Source organism: Tachysurus vachellii, chromosome 12 (assembly GCF_030014155.1).
Source record: "Tachysurus vachellii isolate PV-2020 chromosome 12, HZAU_Pvac_v1, whole genome shotgun sequence".
NCBI classification, from domain to species: domain Eukaryota; kingdom Metazoa; phylum Chordata; class Actinopteri; order Siluriformes; family Bagridae; genus Tachysurus; species Tachysurus vachellii.
Genome location: NC_083471.1, coordinates 11,077,376 through 11,097,783, shown reverse-complemented (window position 1 = coordinate 11,097,783; position 20,408 = coordinate 11,077,376). Strand labels below are relative to the sequence as shown.

General features: G+C 38.8%; 2 protein-coding genes across 2 annotated transcripts; both read left to right on the top strand.

Moving 5' to 3' along the window:
• The first annotated feature begins 7,771 nt into the window (after positions 1 to 7,771).
• vamp5 (vesicle-associated membrane protein 5) lies at positions 7,772 to 12,116 on the top strand. Its single transcript, XM_060883822.1, has 3 exons — positions 7,772 to 7,936; positions 10,339 to 10,482; positions 11,123 to 12,116. Exons 1-3 carry the CDS (start codon positions 7,934 to 7,936, stop codon positions 11,300 to 11,302), a joined length of 327 nt encoding a protein of 108 aa, XP_060739805.1. The 5' UTR covers positions 7,772 to 7,933; the 3' UTR covers positions 11,303 to 12,116.
• A 1,191-nt stretch (positions 12,117 to 13,307) lies between these two features.
• LOC132855089 (uncharacterized) lies at positions 13,308 to 16,056 on the top strand. Its single transcript, XM_060883823.1, has 3 exons — positions 13,308 to 13,951; positions 15,194 to 15,337; positions 15,591 to 16,056. The coding sequence occupies exons 1-3, from the start codon at positions 13,949 to 13,951 to the stop codon at positions 15,756 to 15,758; spliced, it is 315 nt and encodes a 104-aa protein (XP_060739806.1). The 5' UTR covers positions 13,308 to 13,948; the 3' UTR covers positions 15,759 to 16,056.
• Positions 16,057 to 20,408: the final 4,352 nt, after the last annotated feature.

The following is a 20,408-nucleotide window of genomic DNA, read 5'->3' as shown; positions in this document are numbered from 1 at the left end:
ATACAAGATAATACAGACTATACAAGACAATGCAGATGTGATACAGTAGACATTATGAGTATTAAATATGAATACAGAATATATGACTGATCAGTTATGTACATAAAGTGTGAGAAGTGCAAATAACAATATTGTGCAATATTATGCTTTTTGTACAATAGTGTGTGTAACATACACGGTAACATACAGCAGTAGTGTGTGTAACATACACGGATGATGCGATGACTGACAGTTCTAAAAATGCAGTACGTATGCTATGAAGCAGGGAATATAATTATGGTGAGTTGTTAATCAGGGTGATTGCCTGGGGAAAGAAACTGTTCCTGTGTCTCTTTTAGTAAACAACGTTCTGTAGCGCCTGCCAGAAGGGAGGAGCTGAATGAGGTTGTGTCCAGGGTGCGAAGGGTCAGTGGTGATTTTTCCTGCCCGGTTTCTGGTTCTTGTTTTGTAGAAACAAGTCCTGGGGAGTGGGCAGGGGGCACCAATTATTTTTTCTGCTGTTTTAACCGTGCGTTGCAGTCTGTTCCTGTCCTGAATTGTTGCTGCACCAAACCAGATGGTGATGGATGTGCACAGGAAAGATTTAATGACTGCAGAGTAGAACAGCATCAACAGCTCCTGTGGCAGACCGTACTTCCTTAATTGATGTAGAAAGATCTTCTGCTGGGCCTTTTTAATGATGGAGTTTATGTTGCACTTCCATTTCAGGTCTTGGGAAATGGTAGTGGCCAGAAACTTGAAGGCCTCCACAGATGACACCGGGCTGTTGGATATTGTGAGGGGGGAGTAGTGTTGAGGGGACTTTCCTAAAGTCCACTATCATCTCCACAGTTTTGAGTGTGTTTAGCTCTAGACTGTTCTGACTGCACCATAGCACCAGTCGCTTCACCTCCTGCCGGTATGCAGACTCGTTGCTATCTTGGATAAGACCGATGAGCAGAGTATCATCTGCAAATTTCAGAAGTTTAACAGTTGGGTCACTTGATGTGCAGTTATTAGTATAGAGGGAGAATAGCAGTGGGGAGAGGACACATCCCTGAGGAGCGCTAGTGCTGATTGTCCAAATGCTGGAGGTGAAACCTCTCAATCTCACCTGTTGTTTCCTGCCTGTCATTAAGCTGGTGATCCACTGACAGATGGAAGGGGTTATAGTGAGCCTTAGGAGTTTGGAGTGGAGAATTTCCGGAATCATAGTATTAAAAGCCAAACTGAAGTCGACAAAGAGAATCCGGGCGTATGTCCCTGGGCAGTCCAGGTGTTACAGAATATAGTGCGGCCCAATGTTGACTGCGTCGTCCACTGATCTGTTTGCACGGTAGGCAAACTGTAGGGATCCAGCATCTGTTCTGTTTCAGTCTTTAGGTGGGCCAATACCAGCTGTTTAAAGGTCTTCATGACAACAGATGTCAGCGCGACAGGCCTGTAGTCATTAAGTCCAGTGATGGAGGGTTTCTTGGGGACCGGGGAGACCCCGTATGGGCTGGGAGCTTTCCATGTCTTCTGTCTCTGAAAGAGCCAATTCACATCCTCTTCACAAATCGTGAGTGAAACTTGAGTGCTGGGAGTTGTTAATGGGGTTCCCAGAGGTGTGATGGGGAAGTCAGTGGGCTGGGTTGGATGGGAGGTGTAAAGATGTTGTTCTCAAATCTTTTACATGTATAGTTCTGCAAATGGAAGATGAAGTGATTTCCAAAAGGCATAACGGTACAGATGACACATTCCCTTTATATTTTAAACTTTTTTTTCATCTTTACACTTTTAAAATAACAGTGCCTGCATCAAAGGTTTGGGCACCCTGCATAGTTAGTATATATTAGCACCCCCTTTGGCAAGTATCACAGCTTGTAAATGCTTTTTTTTGATAGCCAAGAGCTGTCACTTCTTGTTTGAGGGATTTTCGCCCATTCTTCCTTACAAAAATCTTCCAGTTCTGTGAGATTCCTGGGCCATCTTGCATGCACTGCTCATTTGAGGTCTATCCACAGATTTTCAATGTTTTGGTCAGGAGACATTGGCGTGTGTGTGACATTGGCAAAACCTTCAGCTTGTGCCTCTTGAGGTAGTCCATCTTGGATTTTGAAGCGTGTTTGGGATCATTATCCATTTGTAGAAGCCATCCTCTTTTCAACTTCAGCTTTTTAACAGATGGTGTTAGGTTTGCTAGCAGAATTTGTTGTAATTTAATTTAATCCATTCTTCCATGTACCCCGGAAATGTTCCCTGTGTCATTAGCTGCAATACAACCACAAACCATGCTTAACAGTTGGACTGGTGAAGTTTTAATGAAATTCTGTGCTCTTTTATTCTCCTAACATTCCTTTGCACACTGCGGCCAAAGAGTTCTATTTTAAAAAACACAGGACTTTTTCCCAAAATGCATCAGGCTTGTATAAATTTCAGATGCATAATTTTGTGGTGAGGAAGTAGGAGTGGTTTACTTCTGATGACTCTTCCATGAAGGTCATATTTGTGCAGGTGTTGCTGAACAGTTGATCAGTGTACCAAAACTCCAGTCTGCCAAAGGTTCCTGGAGGTCTTTTGCAGTCAAACGGAGGTTTTGCTAGAACATGGTCAGGACATCCAAGCAAATTTACCCTAAGACCACAGGATGGCTAAAGAAGTCTTCAAAAACCCTAAAATATCATCCCAGGATCTTCAGTAAGCTCTTGCTACAGTTGATGTGAAAGTGCATGAATCCACTATCTGAACAATACTGAACAACTTTAATTGTCATGGGAGGTGTCAAAAGGAGGAAACTCCTGCTGTGAAAAGCATGAGGGCAAGACTAAAGTTTGCCAAAGAACACAAAGACAAAGGCCGAGACTTCTGAAATAATCTGCTTTGGACAGATGAGTCTAAAACTGAATTATTTGGAGATCATAACAGAGGGAACAGTTTGGCATAAACCAAGTACAGCATTCAAGCAAAAGAACCTCATACCAACTGTGAAACATGGAGGTGAAAGTGTTATGGTTTGTGGATGCTTTGCTGCAGCAGGACCGGGTCAGCTCATCATCATAGAATCCCACTATGAATTCTGTATTGTATCAGAAGAAGCTTGAGGAACTTGTGAGAGCATCTGTCAAAACAATTGAAGCTGAAGCAAAACTGGACCTCGAAACATGATAATGACCCAAAACATACCAGGACTCCAAGTATCATACCAAGTACAAAACTGAAAATTCTGTAATGGCCAAGTCAAAGCCCAGATCTAAATCCTAATTGAGATCATGTGTGGTGATTGGAATTCTGCATTGAGGAGTGGAAGAAACTTTCTTCTAGTCAATGTCAGAAAGGTAGATGGCTACAAGGAACATCTCACTGAGGTTGTTTTAAGCCAATGGGGAAACACTAGCTAATAGGGCACAGAGTATCCGAAACTTTTCCTCATTTTTGTTGATTTCTTTTGTTTATGAAAAAAGTGAAAAGTGGTTGTTTTTGTTGTTGTTTACAAGCAATTACATCCCTTTCACTTACAGGTACAAATTAAAACAAGATTAGAAATTGCCATGTTTACATTTCTTAATTGGCAGTCCTTATATTTACATGACTGTGTATATATATATATATATATATATATATATATATATATATATATATATATATATATATATATATATATATTATATATGTATGTATGTATGTATGTATGTATGTATAAGTGCATTCTGAGAGGTCAGAAGCCAATGTTTCATTCATTATCCCTGGGAAACGACTGCAGGGGAAAAGCGGTTGCCAGATTGAGCCCAGATTTCTCACAGTGTGTTCTGCTGATTTTGTTCGTACTCTATTATTATTATTATTATTATTATTATTATTATTATTATTATTATTACATGCACATGGTAGAATAAAAGTAAATAAATAAAAAAACACATGGTAATAATAAAAATATATCATATTTTCATTATTATTATTATTCACATTTATTTATTGTAAATGGTGTAAGTCTTATATATTAATAATAATAATAACAACAACAACAACAACAACAACAACAATAATAATAATAATAACTTTAATATTTGATGCTTGTTTTGTTCACATAGTAGCTCAGTCATTTTGTTAAATAACTGCTAATGTGAAAAAAAAAGATTTTAAAAAAGATGGCCTATTGTACAGCTTGTACTTATAGTTTTAGTTTACTTTATAATTCTTTGCATTTATATATATTTATAAGTGGATTCTGAGAGGTCAGAAGCCAATGTTTCATTCATTATCCCTGGGTTTCATTATTATTGTATTTATATTCCATACACAACTGTTTTGTGCTTGTTGTCATTTGTCCTTTGTGTCTTTACTCTATTAGATTTATATTTAGCCTGGGTGTAGGACTAAGTTGCAATAAGTGTCACATGTTTCAGGAAGCAGATTCTACACACCGTCTGTGACAAAGAAGGACTCGTGAAAATCTATGCGCTGTTTGAGACGCTTCGTATTCTGTCACTCGTGGGAGAAAGAATAAACTTATTGTTCCAGGAGGATAAGTAGCTTTCACAGTGCTGGTGTCACGCCTTGTCTGTGTGTGTGTGTGTGTGTGTGCCTGTGTGTGTGCCTGTGTGTGTGCCTGTGTCTGTGTGTGTGTGTCTGTGTCTGCGTGTGTCTCCCAAGAGTGTAAATACACCATTGTATTAGACACAACAGCATGATTCAGATAAAGAATCATTTACTGTAATTCCATTAGTGACATTTCTGGAAATCCCACTTACACACTCACTAGCTGTGTGTGTGTGTGTGTGTGTGTGTGTGTGTGTGTGTGTGTGTGTGTGTGTGTTTCTACACTTCCTGACATACCCTGAACCTTACTCTTGCCCTTTTTTTTCTCATAAATCGTGGATTAATATTCTTTTTGTAAAAGAGAAAACAGCCTCTATGACCCCGATTCCTCTTATGAAATTTAGACAAACTTTGCCAGTTCAGTTATTTCACCACATCACAGTCACTTCCACACTCTTAACACACATCAACTTTATGAAGAAAACACACATTTAAAGAGGAAAGCATGCATGTTTCTTCTAACTAACATAGCAGAAGGAGTTCATATGAAAATGTTCAACATAAAATACTGTGAAGGAGGCGGAGCTTATGGACGCAATTAAAGTCATTAAATGACTACTAGAATCCCGAAGGTCCCGAAATGTGACTTAGCACATACTTCTTTTATAGGGTGTCATTACTTTTGTCTATTTGTCGAGGAACATAGATGTTTCCAAAGATCATCCCTAACTATCCGTTTCCAGATGTGAAGTAAATATGCTGAACAATCAGAAGGTTTTGTTTTTAAAACAAATTAAAAATGGGTCTATACTCTGTTTCGTTTAGTAATAAGTACAGAACATCATCCTCCTGCAGGAAATACCAGAACAGAGAAAGCAACACCCACGTTAATGTAACGTCTCTCTTCAGTGCACTCAGGTTTTTTCCACAGCGCCAGGAAATAAAAAGTGAAAGTGTGAAATCATCTCCAATTACCCCAGCTCCATTAATACCCCCGCAGTGACCATGATATAATGCTTTGTAATTGGGGCAGAAATAGAGTTTCTTCTTGCAGTCTGATCCGGGCAACTGGATGGAGCTGTTAGTGAGCATGAAAATCTCTTTCCTGCACACACTTACTGCCTCGCTCACATAGAGGAGGGGTGGAGGGGGACGGCGCTTGCGCTGGGAAACGACTGCAGGGTAAAAGCGGTTGCCAGATTGAGCCAAGATTTCTCACAGTGTTCGGCTTGATTTGAATTGATACACTAATTAAATTATTGTTACTTATTATAACTCATGAATAATTTATTAAATCTAATGATAAGGCTGATTTCAGAGCCGATCCTGACCTCCCTGGGGCCCTAAGCAAAATTCTGCTGCAGGGCCCTCCTACCTGATCCGTGAACCATGTAAACCATTTGCCACACATTCACACTTGACACCCCATTGCACTACAAACCTCCCTCATTTTAAAAAAGTTTGCTCCATCTCTCGATCAAAGAGTAAAACAATACAGAATTTAATGAGGTATAAACAAATCTTTATTGAATGGAATATTTAAAATAAAATTTTTGAGTTTGATATTAGCAATTGAATTTAAAATGAATATTAACATTATCTGAAATAAGCAGAAAATAGTAAAATATAACAAAATATTATATATAATTATATATACATTGCATCGTTTCTACATTGCATTAACATTATTGTAACCTTGATTGAGAGACTATAAACATTGTCATTTAGGAGTGCTATAATGCTACTTTTTGTACTGGTCCCCACACAGATGTTGCTGCTGGAAAGCGCGCGTGTCATTACGTGCACGATTGCACGCGCATATGAACGCATGTTCTCGCGCAGCGCGGTTATCGAGCTGCCGTTTATAAACACCGTTGCCCTTGGACGTTTATTCACGCGAATGTTCACGCAATAAATTGTTGTGTGACAGACAGGCCAGGAGATGCACTGGCAGCACTGCACAGCTAATTTAGCTAGTCAGATAGAGACTAGAGACAGAATCAAATCAACTGAACATACAGATTTAAAACATGAGGATGAGAAAATTATGACTGAATTTTTCTTTTTGGGTTAACTATCCATTTAAAGCTGTTTTAGGACCACAAGCAGCTGCTGGCATGACTGAAAATTAGCAGTAAAATAATTTTAAACAGCATTTGGCTAATAGTTGGGCCTATTACCTCTTTACAAGGACCCATAGGGCCCCATACAGGCGTGTGCACTCTCATACACAGACAGGATCATGACTATCTTTAGTACATAACTTATCAACCAGCTGTAGATTATAGCTTTGCACAATTAACTTACAAATATTGCATATAGTAACAATATAATTTGGTATTTGGGTGCGCATAGCTTACAGCGCATAGCTTACAGCGCATACATAGCACAGCTTACTGTACCTCGCTGGTGCTGGTGCTTGTTTGTTGAGACATTGAGTTTTGAGCCTTTGTCACGGACATCTTCTTCTGTTATGTCCAGCGTTGGGTAACTGAAGTGTGACGTGATTTGTGTCATGTGCATGTGCGATGGGTCGCGTACAAACCAATAGGGTGTCGGAATATGTTTATACTTCTCATCCAACCACAATCACATTCACTCTATCTGGGTGGCGCGATTTATCATGATAGTTTGTTTTTTTTTTTGAATGATGACAAGCCGAAATGAAATGGGAGGCTATTTTTTATAATTTAAGGAGTAGAAAGTACAGATAATTGCGTGAAAATAAGGAGTAGAAGTAAAAAGTATGCTAAAAAAAAATTACTCCATTAAAGTATAGATACTCAAAATTTCTACTTAAGTAAGGAAACGAAGTATTTGTACTTCGTTACTTGACACCTCTGTCAGAAGCACATGTTTAAATCAGAAATAAAATTTACAAATTATAAAAAATATAAAGATATAACCATGACAACAAGAAATGTTACCATGCCGTAACCATGACAGCTCATAGCATGTTATAATAATAATAATAATAATAATAATAATAATCATCATCATCATCATCATCATAATCATCATCATCATCATCATCATCATTCTAACATGTAAAAAATGTTATTTTGAAAAATTGTCATATTTTTATTTTATTCACAGTAGCATGTTCATTTTATCCCTTTTCATGAAAATTCCTCTGAATTTTAGTAAATTAATTCCTGTGAATTTATTATTTTATGTCAATCTGGCAACCGAAGACAAGAGGCTGCATCACACACGTGTGCGACCACAGAGCAACAAAACGCCCTTTAAAAAACCAAACGCAGAGCACTGAGCTCCAGACTAAGGGTGAGAGGCGAGAGCTCACTCTCTCACACACACACACCCACACACACGCACAGAAATAAGACAGAAAACTACAAGTCAGAAATCAGGACCAGAGCAACCTGAGGTCTTTCTGGTGTCCGTTAGAAGACGTCAGTGACACAGAGAAAGCAACATGGTGAGTTCTGTTCTTCTTTTCTGTCGTCGGGTTTCTATTTCTATTGTGTCAGTCCACACCCTCCTTTAACTCAACATACACAAATAAACACACACACAAACACAGAGAGAGAGAGAGAGAGAGAGAGAGAGAGAGAGAATCTGCTGCCTGTGTGAAAGATAATAACTGAGTAGTTAAGGTTACATAAGGACTGGATAGTAGTTCAAGTCCACACACACACACACACACACACACACACACATATATGGTTTATTTACTGCAACTGATCTCATGCTTCAGAGAGAAAAATAAGATGGTATAAAAGATAGGACACTGGGGGAGAGAGAGAGAGAGAGAGAGAGAGAGAGAGAGAGAGAGAGAGAGAGAGAGAGAGAGAAAGGAAGGAAGAGACTAGAGGACATGTTTTGAAGGGTACTTCCTGCTCTTGCCCACTTTTACACTCACTATATTCATTGTATTCCCTGGATATTTTGAAAGGAAAACGCCACCCTCAGACACTTTTACAGGTTTAGAACACATGTTCCAAACCTCCAGTATGTAGTGTTCTATATAGTGATTAGTGTGTGGGGTTTGGAACACCTCCAGTGTGTAGTGCTTTATATAGTGATTAGTGTGTGGGGTTTGGAACACCTCCAGTGTGTAGTGTTCTATATAGTGATTAGTGTGTGGGGTTTGGAACATGTCTAATGTAGACTGATGCTGGAGGACAGTGTATTGTGTAATGACCAGTGGAAAGTGCACCGCTGTGCCCTCAGTGAACCTGTAAAAGCGTTCATGGTTATGTGTGTATGTGCAGGGTGTTCGTTATCATCTTATTATTATTGTTAACTCTCACACTCAGCCATTTCCTGTTTTTAAGGCAAGGAAACATCCATCACTGATAAGTAGCGAGGCAGCTAAATGTGAAAAATTAGACCGGGTTGGCTCGGATGTTCATAATTCTCCCGCCTCAGTCTGAGCGCAGTTCCTCTGGGTGGATACTTATCTTTCTGTGCACATGCCAGCATTTAGCATTTGTGTTTGGGCATCTAACGATCGTGCTAATGCATTGAGGGGTCATATCAGGTCAACGTGTTTAAAGGCCTATGCACAGTCAGAGGGAGTCATAGACCCACTGCACAGTCACATGGAGCACAGCATGTGAGGTCTGGGTGGCACCGAGTGGCTCAGAACTGTTCTGTCTTTTGTTTAGCTTGAGAAAGAGAGACACAACACACACAGGCACATATCCAGAATTGCATTCCCAGAGTTACAGCAACCAGCCTAGACGACATCCAGCTAAAGTCTTTCCTTCTGTCCTTGCTGAGTTTCAGTCTTAAAGAAAAGAGAGGTTTCTGCTTTATCACACCATTTTAGCTGAATGAATTACTAGAATTCGTTAGCATTCAGTGTCGTACATTCACTTAATAGCATGTTCAAGAAGCATTTCGTTCTTCTTCTCAAAACACAGCTGGAGTTTCACAAGACAAGTCAGTTCCTGTTCTCACTTGCATAATTTAATCGTAAACACTCTGTCTCTCTCTCTTATTATTTCCTCTGTAAATGAAAGCATTAAAAAACATGCCAGCTTGCCTTGTCACAGACAAACTGGAAAATGTTGACCTCTTACTGTTAAAGATCAAGTCTCAGAAGAAACATCTCAGAACAGCAAAATTCACCACATCAAACCATTAGACTTTTACTGTCCCGCTGTACAAACACACAGTCCTGTTTTATTTTATTTCTTCTTCCATTACCAGCTTTCCAGCATCCATACACTGTTCCTTTTTCTTTTACTGTCCATCTTCATAACCGCTAATTTTCTGTTTTATCCGGTTCTCTATGTCTGGATCATCTCATCCGGTTTCCTCTCTTAGTGTCCGATCATGATCCTGTCTTTTCCTTGTTCCTGGTTTCTCCAATTTACCATCCTGTCCTACTGTATTTCCTGCTTCCTCTTTATTTCACATGTCTCTCGAGTTTCTTGGTCTCCTGTTATACTTAACAGTCTAGTCCCTTTTCCTGGGATGTAGTTACTCTTTATTACCGTGTCCCATTTTCTGCTTCTTGGTCACGTCCTCTCTTATTGTCTCATCCATTTTTCTAGTGCCCAGTTACCATTTTGTCCTGTTTCTTGATATGTTTATTTTCACCATCCTGTCCTACTGTATTTCCTGCTTCCTCTTCATTTCTTATTTTAAAGATCTTATCCAATTTCTTGATGTCGTGTTACTTTTACTTTTCTCATCTCATGTGCTTACACATTATCATCTTGTTCTATTTCCTAGTATCTCATTATGCCTTAAAATTTCCTAGTATACCATCACATTTTCTTTTATCTGTTACGTTTCCATCTTGTCCCTTTTGCTGGTTATATCCCACTTTTATGTTTTGTGTTTTTATGGTTGTGTGCGTGTGTCCAGGAGAACGGGCGAAGCCAGCTCCAGCAGGCTCAGCAGGATGTGGATGAGGTTTGTGATATCATGTTGGAGAATCTGAGCAAGGCCAGCGAGCGTGAGGGGAAACTGGTAGACCTGGAGAACAGAGCTGACCAATTACTGGAACAGGTGAACGAACAACTTTCTGAACTTTCACGAGTAGTAGATTTGTCCTGTTTTCCTGAGAGCTCTCCTGATATCCTGAACTGTTTTATTATTTTCTATTCTTAGCCTTTCTTTTACGTAGATAGGTCACATCCTCTTGCCCGTCTTTCTCGCTTGTGTGTGTGTGTTTTTTTTTTTTTGCCAGCTTTCTGTACGGAAAATGGGAAGGCCAGTAAACACACTAATCATGCTTCCTGGCCTCTCAGCAGACTATAGTATAGTTAATAAACCTTTCCACAGATCCGAAGCCTAACAGGAAATGTGAAATTCAAGTCTATAAATACACTGTAGGCTGGAGTTTACGGGGAGAGAAGAATATAGAATTTACATCCTGATTTTCTTTTTTTGCTGATACAGTTAATTTTAGAAGCTATTTCCTTTTGTGATTAAGAAAAGTGTATGTGTGAGGTCAGTTAGTTTCCACAGAGGTTTGGAGATAAATATTAAGTTTACCAAAATACCCAGCTGATAAGGGAACATGAAGAAATCCGGTGATTATTTCCTGCTTCTGTAAAATAGTTCTGCATGCAATCCAGGAAAGGAGGCTTGGTGTAGGATAAAATGTTTTCAAACGTATCTTATCATTTTGCTTCTCTTCATTCAGAGCAAGGTTTTTTCCAAAACTGCAAACCAGGTGAAGCAAAAGAAGCAGTGGGAGAACATGAGGATGAAGGTGATCCTGGCAGTCATCGCTGGAGTCGTGGTGCTAGTGGTCGTCACTGCTGTCACAGCCGTCATCCTGAGCTCAGGCGAGAAGGACCCATCGGTGGGCGGCTCCAATTGACCTGGAGACAAATGTCTTCCTTTCGGCGGGTTGCTCAGGAAACCACAGAGTCGGGTCATTTGTTAAACGGAGGTGGCGGGACTTGTACTAAAGCACCATATTTGTCCTGTGCTAAAACCTCAGAGGATCTAAAGGTACTCGGACTTGCTGTCTTTGCTTCCATTTCTACATAAAGTATCGTCCATAAGTGGCTTCTGTGACATATTGAATGTAAATAGTTATCCAAACAGACGTGTATTGGAAGATCAGGACATTGATCTGAAGGTGAAAGTGAAGAACTTTTCTGTCGATGCTGGTCATACGGTTACTCTTCAAACTGAGGAATAGAGGTTGTAGATAAATTTGGACTGGGCATGTCGATGTGTCGGAGCAGTAACCTCACACAGTCTGTAGAGTCAACACGCTTTAAAAAAAAAGGTTCCATGTAGCACACTAAATTTTGCTCAAGTGTAAAAACACAAACTTTTTAGTCCTCACTGATTATGATGTTGAAAACAGCCATTTATTTTCACCAAGTATTCTGCTAAAATGCTACCAGGATCTTGTACAATCTGACTAAAACTGAATTTTAAAGGCTCTAAGGAGCCTTTTATTCTAATAATGAAAGAGAACTGACAGGGAACCTTTTTTTTCTTAGAGTGCAAGCTCATTATAATTATAGCATTAAATATTCTTTTTGTCTGTAGAAGTTAATTAACCTCCAGAAAAGGCATTGTTGTTATTCAGCATTGCAAACATTACAGTATCTGATGTTTCTGATTGTTCTATATGTGCGTCTGAAATTCGTGCTGCTAATATAAAGCATCCTTTTTTTTTTTTGAGAGTTGTCAGTTTATTTGTTAGACTGATGTTTTATTTTGTCTTAATATAAAGTATATAGATTTCTCATTACTGTATTTGTTTGTTTGTCTTATACGATTTCAGCAATTTAATAGAGATAAAGTCTGGGTTTTAACGTCGTTTTCAGGCTTGAACAAGAGTCGGTGCTACAGGAGAGATGTCCATTTGGAGCTTAAAAATAAATCAAACCTTAAATCTAGATCCTTACACGGACAGAAAGCCAGAGAATGAAGCTCTAAGCCAAAGTGATATAACCAGAGCCGATCGGCCACTACGCAAGTTGCGTAGGGCCCCGCAAATTACGCAAGGCCCCGCCTCCCCCGCCTCATTTTACAGCGCGTGTTAATGTTTACTGTGTAGATGACAATATGAAGCGGAGCTATCTATCTGGCCATGAAAAGAGAAAAAAGAAACAAAATGAGAGTAAAATGCGAGAACAGCAATCAGGTAAACTTGTGTTCTTTTCAAGTTTGATGTCAGCAAGAGCAAAACAGTAAAGTTAAGTTGATTTGATTCTGTCTCTAGTCTCTATCTGACTAGCTAAATTAGCTGTGCAGTGCTCACAGTGCAGTACTTGTCCTGTCTGTCACACAACAATTTATTGCGTGAACATTCGCGTGAATAAACACCCAAGGGCAACGGTAGCTCGATAACCGCGCCGCGCGTGAACATGCGTTCATATGCGCGTGCAATCGTGCACGTAATGACGCGCGCTTTCCAGCAGCAACATCTGTGTTGGGACCAGTACAAAAAGTAGCGTGATATTGTAGCACTCCTAAATGACAATGTTTATAGTCTCTCAATCAAGGTTACAATAACGTTAATGCAATATGGAAACCAATGGATTTACACTGGAATGGGCATAATGCCAGGTCAATATGAATGCACATCCCTCAGTAAATAATAACCATCAGGGATCAAGGGCCCCTTAGCAGAATTTTGCTTAGGACCCCAGGGAGGTCAGGATTGGCTCTGGATATAACATCTCTGCCCTAAGAAGGATATCTGGTGGTCAGATGAGAGAGACAGGTCATTAATCAGGTCAGTGCTGCCCCCTGCTGTTCAACCGCAGGCTTAACTTCTTCAACCAAACAGAGCCAGAAGTGGTGTAGGATTAGAACAGAGAATTGAGGAGTAAACAAGAACCTGAGGGCAGAATGATTGTTTTAAAATTGATGAGTCTCTGCAGTTACAGACAGTTCTGCACTGTCATGGTGTGAAGTGCATCTGGAAGACAGAAGTTTACTCACCTGTACAGATACGTAACCACACTTTGTCTTGCAAATTGCAACCACCTCTCTCTCTCTCTCTCTCTCTCTCTCTCTCTCTCTCTCTCTCTCTCTCTCTCTCTCTCTCTCTCTCTCTCTCGCGCTCTCGCTCTCGCTCTCTCTCTCTCTCAGGTTTCCTGTTATGCAGAAATACCAGAATTAGATAGAAAATTTAATAGAAAAATGCTTTTTAAACCCGGATAATTGTTTACATTACACTTTAATTCTGCAAATCAGTGGATCATTTTTCCCCTTTATATCAGCTGCTATTTTAAGTGAACATAAACCCTGTTGGAGCAAATCAAGTGCTTTCGGATGATGAGTTAAATCTGGTTTGCTGGTCTCAATCTGGCAACCGTTGACATACACAGGTAAGGTGTGTAAACACATTTCCGTTGAAGAACAAAGAGAGCTGTGAGAAGACCAGAGAGAAGATCTGAAAGGAAACAAGCGACAGAAATCAAACTGCTGAGAGTCTTTCAGACACTGTTTAACAGAACCTGTTCAGACAAGATCACTAAGACAAGCGGGAAACAACATGGTAAAGTAATATTCACTTTTATAGTAGTCGCTTTACTTTAGTTTCCTTAGCTTTGTCTGCTTTCACTCTTCATCAGTATACACAGTAAGATAAATTGCTATGAGATACCCACAGCATGTAATGGTATACATGTCTGTACAGGTCTCACACAGGGTTTATATCCATCCTAAAATGTCTGATCATGAAGCTTTGTGCTTCTCTTATAAAATATTTCTTCTTCAACAGAATCACGAGTGTACATGAATGCATTTATCTAATTATATTATAGAACACCTTAGGGGTGCAGGCCTTCCTAATACTTTGTCAGCGAGTGTCTATCTAGAGTATAATTTAACAAGAAAATTTAATCCATTGTCGTTTTTTTTACAGTAGGAATTATGAGAGTCTTGACATAGCATGTTCATGTCAAAATGACAGATATGGGTGTGGCTCATGGGTGAAGTGTCTTAGCAAGTCTTATGACATTTTTAGCTGAAAAGGAATTGTGGTTTGTGCGGTTTAAATGTGGGCATGTCAAGGGACAGGGTTAGCAAATATTACACATGAAAGGTCAGAAAAGCAGGTGTGAAATATCACATGAACATATGTTAATAAAATAATAACAATGAATAATTTTTAATATGTGGAAAAGGAATCACAGTAAAATGAATCATGTGAAAAGAAATGAAGTGCATGAAAAAAATTATATGTACAAGATAAATCAAGTTAATAGTTACATAGGACAAATTAAATGATGTGAGAAATTAAAAAAAATAATAATGTAAAAATAATAATGTAAAACAAATTTATCAAAAATAAAATGAGTCATGTGAATAATCAATTATGAAATAAATGAATCATGTAAATCGCCACATGAAAAATGTACCACCTGAACAATAAATCAAACAAAACATTAATCATAATAGTGTGAAAAATCATCGAATGAAAAATGAAATCAAGTAAAAGAATAGTGAAAATGAATAGAAAATGAATAGTGAGTTTCACATCAAAACAAAGCCAGTAGCTAATCTTCCTGGAGTTATTGCAATCTGGTTCAGCTAACATTGTCGAGTAATTTAAATACGTTACAGAATTTGAGGCTTATATCATATTATTAGACCATTTTTTATCCTAGAGGACTCTCTCTTTGCCTTCTGTCAGTTCATTTATTTGTTTGTTTGTTTGTTCCTGATGTGTTATGACCTCAGAGCATCACAAAATGTGTGTGTGTGTGTGTATATATATATGTGTGTGTGTGTTCAGGAGAAAGAGGAAAGCCGGCTGCAGCAGCTTCAGGAGGGTGTAGAGGAGACAAAGGGTATCATGGTGGAAAACCATAACAAGGTCATAGATCGCGGCATTAAACTAGAGGTTTTGGACGAGCGAGCTGAAGCACTGCTTGAGAGTGTAAATATATAATCCCAATCACTCAATTTAGGATTTAGGCTTTACTAAAACTTGAATGTTTTAGTAAACTAAACAGTTCAACAAAATAACATCTTTTTTTCCAGAACAGAAGTTATGAATCAGCGTTTATTTTTCTACCAAATAAATGATGTTTAGCATCAGTACAGACATCAGAGGCTTATACAGAGCTGAAGCTGTGACTGGAAAAAAAGGGAATTTGAATCATGATTAATTTTCTTTGTGTTGTTCACAGAGCAGAAGGTTTCAAAAGACATCAAGGAAACTGAAAGTGAAGGAAGAAGCTGAGAACTCGAGGATGCCCTCTAAAAACTGGAAGATGAAGATCATTGCTGGAGTTTTTCTGGTCATCATCATCATCATCATCATCATCATCATCATCAGTTTATCATGGCCAACATAAGAACGAGGAGAACAGAGATTCGGGTTCAGAAACCAAGAAACTGGAGAAGAACTTGTGATTAACTGTTATTTAAACTACTCAGGAGTGTTTTGTAGTTCTGTGTTATTGCATCAAGCCTTGTCATTTCTACTTTTGTAGATGTGAGTGTAGTTTTCGGTAATGGTATCTGGACAAACTTTTGTTTATCTACAGGTGACCCAAGTGTTTGTTTCGTAGTAATGTGCAGTAGTGTGGATGAACTGACTGTATGTACACATCAGATCTGCCCTTCTATCGTGAATAAAATCTCTTGTTCTCATCCTGTCAGTATTCAAAGATGTCAGTACATCTGCTCTTACTCCATATTGTTCTGAGTACTGATATATTTCTGAGACTGAAGATTATTTCCTCATGGAGTCTCAGGACATTTTTCCTCACCACCGTCACCTCTGGCTTTTTCATTACAGATCTACATTCAGGATTTTTGTAAGGTCCTGTTTATATTTACATGAATTGAATGAAGCATTGATGATAAAACGACTGACAGGTGAAGAGAATAATATTATCTCTTCCCAGCAAACAGTCAGTTCTTCAAGTTAATGTGTAGGAGCGTGAGGTGAGAGGACAATCCACCTCTGAGAAGTGAAAGCAATAGTGAGAACCTGCCAGAAACCACTGCAGAAAAAGAGATGATCCTGAGAACCTCCACACCCACAGTTAGCTGAGATCAAACACAGGACCTGGTGATGGAGGAGGGAACAGTGTCTCGTTACATTGGTGCTGACGAGACTCTACGATTGGGGTTAAGCAGCCGGAAGAGAAAATGTGGTGTGTGGAGTATGTGGGTGAAAGTGAATGAGATGAGTGTTGTGTAGGTGATGTACTGTGTGTGTGTTCAGACTGTACATTTCAGATAAACACAGAAAAAAAAGTAACAGATGGAAGAGGAGGATGTGGATTATTTATTTGTCAATAAACTGTTTGAAGGAGTGTCATGTGACTTTTAACTAAACTGACTTTAATGTTTGTTCACCTATGAATAACCTCAAGTGATCCCATTAGAGCTTACGAATGATTAAATAATGTTAATCATTATTTTCCAATTTTATTTCAGTTTAAATGAATAATAATAAGCAGGTTGCTGTGGTACAGGAATAAAAGGCTGTTAAAGGGAAATAATCACCTCCACACTTGAAGCAGAAGTCAAAAGCAGAAGTTATATTGTGTTGTGATGCAGCAGGAAAAAGGTGGTGAGGGTTTTTTTTTTAACTTATCTGCTTGGACATCTGCTCTGACTGCTTTGGATTTTTGTGAAATTCTCAGCTGGATTTTTCCCTACTGTTCAATCACGTCAAATCACGTATGGTGTGTGTTTGCATGTTTTATTGCTAAATGACAGTTTTCAAAAACAAATCCTGTCAATAACGTCATTATCCACATGAAAGATGGCTTTTTTTGGGAAAGTGTTTTTTTTTTTGGATGCAGTTGACTCCTGAATTTTCTGCATTTTTTATCTGTACATAAATGATGAAATACAAAGCAGTTGGCAACCAAGAAACACAACAATGAAAAACAAGGTGATAATTAGTTGTATGTTGTCATTTTGGAGGATGTCGTTTTGTAAAACTGCTTATGATGTGGAAGGTAACAAGCTCTGGGTTATTTTGCTTAACTCCTTAACTTCAAGAAACATAAATAAGGAGTATTTTGCAGCTGCATCAGTGATTATCCACACACACTCTTCACCCTCCTGCCATCTAGGAAATGGTACCATAGCATTTGGGCCTTCACAGATTCCTCAAGCCATCAGGCTTCTCAACACCCAGAACTGAAGTGATACCGAACAAATACACACACACAAACTTGCACATTCCTTAAACTGTTTTGCACATACATTAATTTTGTTCTTTTTAGTTTTTTGTATAGAATGCACCCTGATTGGGGCTACCTGTTTTTTTTTTGTGTGTGTGTTTTTTTGTTCTGTGTTTTGTTTTGTCTGTCTGCACTGTCTTTTGTCTTGCACTGTTTCCACTAGGTTGCACATGTTGCACTTTATGACACTAGGACAACTTAATTTCAATCCTTAGCTCTTTGTTGTTCTTTGTAGCTCTGTGTTGATTTCTGTAGCACCATGGTACTGGAGAAACGTTGTTTCATTTCTCTATGTACTGCGTCAGTTATATATGGTTGAAATGACAATAAAAGCTTATTGACTTCTTGACTCTTGACTTGTTGTAAAGTAAATGAGAACAAGAGCTTCATGGATGTTCCACAACATTAAATATAACTACAAGTCGTTAAACGTCTGAAGTTACATTATGTAAACTAAAAGGAATAAAACACTTCAGGATGTAATGTTAGAAGAAATGAATTATAATGGTCACTTTAGTGGTAACTGGAGCTCTGATTTATTGTTATGTGTACAGTGAAAACACAATAGTGCACTATGCAAAAATACAAAAAGTGGAGTGATAAGGGTAAGGGGGAGAGATGGGAGTGAGGAGAGTGAGAGGAGTGATGGGAGTGATGGGAGTGATGGGAGTGAGGAGAGTAAAAGGAGAGATGGGAGTTAAGGGAGTGAGGGGGAGAGATGGGAGTGAGGGAAGTGAGGGGATTGCCTTGCTGTTGGTTGATTTCACAGGGCTCCCAAGTGTCACGCATTGAGCATGACAGTCACTCATTTCGGTCTTCTGTCATGCTCTCCTGCCACACATTGTATTTCTCACACAGAACAACTTACTATTTATCATATATTTAATATGCTGCAGCACCCAATATGTATCTGTCTGCACCGCTCTCTCTATGGAACCGGGCAGGAATAAAGCCCATCTCCCCTGGAGTTCTTAGTCGAGCCTGACACTTATCAGCCAATCAAAAAAGAGGCTACACAATAGCCAATCAGAAAATAGCACTATTGCATCTGGGTACGATTTAACGCAACAACCAATGAAAAAAAGCATATCCTATAATTGTTCAGCATCATCCTCGTAAGGATGTAAGTCATGATCACCTGTTTTAATGTTACAACAAATTCACAACTTGTTTGACACAAACAATGACATTCTGACTGCTGTTAGAGAATGTCTCCCAGATAATCAGCATCAGTTTTTCATGAGTGTCTGTTACTTAGCCAACAGTTTTACAGCCTGTTCACTGACAACACCTGCTCAGAACAAGTAGTCTAGGCCAGTGGTTCTCAAACTGGGGGCCCTGAGATGGTGCCAGGGGGCCCCGGCTTTATGACATTTTATAAAATAACGAATTTACCATAAATTAAATCTCAGAAAAATAAGGCTACTAACCACCAGCACTACAATGTATAATTTACTATGTTTTATGCAATTCAAATATTACGTTTTGGAATGTTTTATGTCATATTTTTTATTTTTATTTTTTTTTTTGGGGGGGACGACGACTACAGACTACTGCAGTCTACATTTGGGACTTGCTAAAAAAGATGATGATGATGATGATGATGATGATGATGATGATGATGATGTGTTAGTATCACTGTGATAAGTCATTAGGTGTCATGAAGATTGAATAAAACCCTTTGAAAACCCATCGTAGGAAACCCAACGGAGGAAATGCCAGAGTGAAGCAAGACTTTTATCTTGGAATATTTAGCACTGAGATTTTTCCCTCGCTGGGGATTCCCCACATCTACAGATAAGAAAATAAAAGTGAAAGTATAAATGCTAAGAACAATGCTAGATATAAAGAGTGTAAAGCCCCTCCTCCTCCTACACACACATACACACTACCCTGAGGACACACACGGAAACAAACGCGCACACACACGAACGCTCAGGGATGTGAGAGGAAAGAGTATACAGAGTTGCCAGATTCACTGCTTTTGTGTAGAAACAAACGTGAACTATAAGCCCCACATAAAGAAAACTAATGTTTATATAATAAAAATAAAAAAAAATCTCCAAAACGTATTACTTGATTTTGGGAAATATGGGAAATGTGCATAATTATTTTTTTATTTCTAGGATGTTTGAAAGAAAGAAAGAAAGAAATGTAAGAAAGGAAGAAAGAGGGTGCTCAATGTGATTTCACCCGACCATGATGAGATCCAAGACATTAAGACATTAAATATATAAATCTGGCAACCCAGACAGGGTTGACACACACACATACACACACAAGTTTAAAAACTTTTCCTTGAAAAGTGACAGTTATGATTTGAGAGGCTAGCACACCCCTCCTGCTTAAACACACACACACACGCACGCCCATCCATACACGTGTGTATAAGGAAATAAAATATAAGACACAGCCCTCGGGATCTGAGCTGCTGGAGTTTCACAGCTGCCTTTCAGAAGTCCTTCAGAAGTAACAAGAGGGGGAAAAAAAGAAAAAACACGGACAGTCATGGTAGGTTTTTCTTTTTTCTTTTCTCTTATTCTCATTTCTTATTTTATTCCTCAGTTTATACTATTGAGTCATTTTGCCATAGAAGAGGATTATAAACATGTTTCAGTGTAGAGCTGCTGTGGACGTACGTGTAATTTTTGTTGTAATCTGAACAGATTTTGTGAGAAGTGTGAGAAATCACAAATCTCATATCTGTTCTACTTTTCACTTTCTGAATGAACACATGTCTCTCACACATCTCCTACATGTCTCTCACACATCTGACTCCACTGTCCTGGTTTTTTTTAA